General features: G+C 53.9%; 1 protein-coding gene across 1 annotated transcript; it reads left to right on the top strand.

The window, feature by feature from the left end:
* Positions 1 to 1118: 1118 nt before the first annotated feature.
* On the top strand, positions 1119 to 3451 carry NPM3 (nucleophosmin/nucleoplasmin 3). Its single transcript, XM_061162443.1, has 6 exons — positions 1119 to 1276; positions 1516 to 1601; positions 1840 to 1959; positions 2078 to 2171; positions 2893 to 3014; positions 3093 to 3451. The coding sequence occupies exons 1-5, from the start codon at positions 1159 to 1161 to the stop codon at positions 3003 to 3005; spliced, it is 531 nt and encodes a 176-aa protein (XP_061018426.1). The 5' UTR covers positions 1119 to 1158; the 3' UTR covers positions 3006 to 3014; positions 3093 to 3451.
* The last annotated feature ends 214 nt before the right edge of the window (positions 3452 to 3665 follow it).

Here is a 3665-nt window from a genome sequence, read left to right as displayed (position 1 = left end):
TGTGTGGTTGTGTACTGTGTAAACCTCCTCCTTGTTTCTGCCTCCTGCCTTTTTTCCTGCTTGTGCATTCCCAAGCAAGTATGCCTCCTTTCCAAAGCTGTTTCAACTTAGGGACTGGGTCTTAAAGGCGGTTTTCTCCCACTTCTATCTCTAGTAAAAGATTGCCTTCCATATTTTCCTCAAGGCAAGGCAAAGGATACAAGTAGACTCGTTTTGGCCAGGCCACCTTCCTGACACAGTTATAACATGGGGGTAAATGAAGGCAACTAGTTCGAGTTAGTTCATGCCACCTAATAGAATAAGGAAAATTGCCTGATTCTTCGGTCAAAAGGTGAAAGTTGAAGGCAGATCCCGAATTATGAGACAGGAGTCTAAGACGTCAATCAATGTTAGGCTGGACTAGTCTGCCTCTTGACAGGAGCAGCAATTAGCCCCACGTTTTAGCTAACTACTCTGCTAGCAAGCGCCAGCATCTGGAGTTCAGTGTAGGTATACAACCATGTGGATAATGAGCCGCAGGATCGTTGCATATCCGGGAGTGGATGGAGTGGTTTGGGTACTAAGTAACAGGAGCTCAAAGTCTTCCTTCATGCTCCGTTCCTTTGGTTCCTTTGGAGGGACAACATATCTGTATTCGCTTTTTTAAGAAAAACGACGCACTGTATCTCGCCTTTGCTGGGAGAACTGGGAAGGCTTGCATTTTCATGTATTTAATGAAAGCTTAGCCTGGGGTGGGTGAGGGGAACACTTAGAGGGAGTGCAGAACTAGAGGAAATGGAGGCAGGAGCCACCCTCAGAAAGTCTTGGTCGTTGAAGTGAGCAAGGACGTTAATGCCAAGCTGATGCTTGGCACTCTGCAAAGATACGCAAAGCAGACGCGACATACTGCGAGACTGCTTTAAGGAGATGGTTGGATGGCATCACCGACGCAATGGACAGGAGTTTGAGTAGGCTCCGGGAGCTGATGGACAGGGAAGCCTGGCTTGCTGCAGTCCATGGGGCGAACAGCCGGACACAACTGAACTGAAGGAGACAGGGCGATGAAGCCCTGGACCCAGGGTGCCTCGCCAGCGTCTCCTTTAATAGGCGGGGCCGGAACTGCCGCGAGTCCGAGGCTTTGTACGTGTCGGAGGCGGAGCCGCAGAAGGCCCTAGCAGCATGGCAGCTGGCGCAGCGGCCGCCTTGACGTTTTTGGATCAGGAGAGCCGAGTCCGAGCTGGGGGGGTCGGCAGTCTGCAAGTCCCGGCCCCGGTCACTATGGACAGTTTCTTTTTCGGTATTGAGGAAAGGAGGGGCTGAGGGTGGTGCTGGGTTAGAAGCAGGGCTGAGAAACGGGGCGGGGGGGGGGGGGCGCGGGGGGGGGAGGGCCTCCCGCGGCAGCCTGGGCCGAGCACACCAGCGGTTCCTGACACGTGGCCGTGTGGATGGCCGGTTAGTCCCTGGCTGCAGGTGAACGGGATTTGGTGAAATGTCCTCCGCACACTGAAGCACATTCACACTGTTAACCTCTTCCAGGCTGTGAGCTCTCAGGCCACACCCGTTCTTTCACCTTCAAGGTAGAGGAAGAGGATGACGCGGAGCATGTGCTGGCTTTGACCATGGTAAGGGGCGGGGTAGGGGGAGTGGAGGTTAATTGGTTGACCTAAACAGGCTCTACTCGCGTGTCTATTCTTACCCGCTCTACTGGGAGTCATCTACTCTGCTTAATCCCCACGTGGGGGCTCCCCTGGCCAGGCGATCCAGGGACCTCGGAGGCTGGGCAGGTTGTAGGGTAGATGTTTCCACTTGTGGTGTCCACCCTTATTGGGGGAGACTCCGAGGCCCTATATACCTTCCCAGCTCTGCCTCACCGAGGGGGCCAAAGATGAGTGTAATGTGGTAGAAGTCGTGGCACGGAACCATGACCACGAGGAGATCGCAGTCCCTGTGGCCAACCTCAAGTTGTCCTGCCAACCAATGGTGAGTTCCCTGGCCATACCTTGGGAGGCTGGGAGGTAGGAATTGAGGACTTCAGGACTTCTCGCAAGGTGGGGTGGGCTAGGAATGGGCCAGGCCGTCATCCTTGTCTTTCTCCCAGCTCAGTTTGGATGACTTCCAGCTCCAACCACCTGTAACCTTCCGCCTGAAGTCAGGTTCTGGCCCTGTGCGCATCACTGGGCGGCACCAGATTGGTGAGAATTTTCTCCTTTGCCTCCAGTAGACTCTCCATCTGGACTCCTACCCCACCCCAGCCATGTCTCCCAGTGCAGTTCCCATACAGACCCTGGACTTTACTGCTACTGCTGCTGCTGCTAAGTCGCTTCAGTCGTGTCCGACTCTGTGCGACCCCTTAGACGGCAGCCCACCAGGCTCCGCCGTCCCTGGGATTCTCCAGGCAAGAGTATGGAGTGGGTTGCCATTGCCTTCTCCGTGGCCTTTACTACTCCACTTTAAAGATCCTCCACTTTGCTACTCCAGCTGTTCTTCACGGAACCTACCCCAGCTTATCCAGCTCCACTGATGTGGACTCCTTTGAAAGTGAAAGTCACTCAGTCATGTCCGACTCTGTGACCCCATGGACTGTAGCCCACCAGGCTTCTCTGTCCACGGAACTCTTCAGGCAGGAATACTGGAGTGGGTTGCCATTTCCTTCTGCAGGGGATCTTCCCGACCGAAGGATCAAACCCAGGTCTCCCACATTACAGACAGACTCTTTACTGACTGAGCCACCAGGGAAGCCCTTTGACTCTTTGTTATCTAGTTTAGTATCTGAGGTTTTTCCCACCTAGGCCATAAGCTTTGGGAGGTCAGAGTCCTTGCAAGCCTAGAGCCACAGGGCATGAATAAATGACATGTAGTATGAAGGAGGTGTGGCTTTAACTTCTCTTCCTCCCTTGACTGCTTGTGTACCAGTTACTATAAGCAATGATCTTTCTGAGGAAGAGAGTGAAGAAGATGGGAGTGAGGAGGAGGAAGCTGAGTTATGTCCTATCCTGCCTGCCAAGAAGCTGGGGCGCAGGCTTTAACACTCCCTGGTGAGTTGGAGGGGCCTGGGAAGGGACAGGAGGAGCATGTTTGGACATCGATGCTGACCCCTGGTTTGCTCTCTTCAGGTCAGCTAGCTGCCTGCCACATGCACCAGGTTCCTGGACAAGTTTCAAGAACTTTGTATCTTCTCCGTTGAAGAGGGTTGGGGGCGGGGGCGGGGTTGGGGGTGGGGGTCTTGGTCTGGTGCAAGGAGAACGGGTGTCCCATTCTCCAAAGGACCCTGGTGTTCTAATCCTGTACTTCACCCCGAGCTTCCCTTTTCTCCAGGAGAGGGAGGAACTCTGAACTTCTATCCTGACCTTCTCTCCGCACTTGCCTATGAGGTTGGAGGTCAGCATCTGAAGCTCAGGAATACACATTTTTAATATTTTTTACATTTTTGGATAAAGGTTGAAATAAAATGTGGATGAGGGGTTTTTTGCAACTCATTTGTGTGGCTTCTTTCCCTCCTGGGGTGGCATTCCCCTAGGGACCACCAGGTGGCACTGTGGCAGCACAGAGGGTGGCCCTGGACCTGGGGAAGGGTGAGGAAATGTGGGATCCTGCTACTCCCAGAGCGCTGGGACTAGCCCAGCCCTGGGCCCCAGCTGCCTTCCTAGATGAGGACCTCCCAACACCAAGCCCCTTTCCAGTCCCTT

The sequence above is a fragment of the Dama dama genome, chromosome 15 (genome assembly GCF_033118175.1).
Source record: "Dama dama isolate Ldn47 chromosome 15, ASM3311817v1, whole genome shotgun sequence".
Taxonomy (NCBI): Eukaryota; Metazoa; Chordata; class Mammalia; order Artiodactyla; family Cervidae; genus Dama; species Dama dama.
This window is presented reverse-complemented; position numbering and strand designations above follow the sequence as displayed.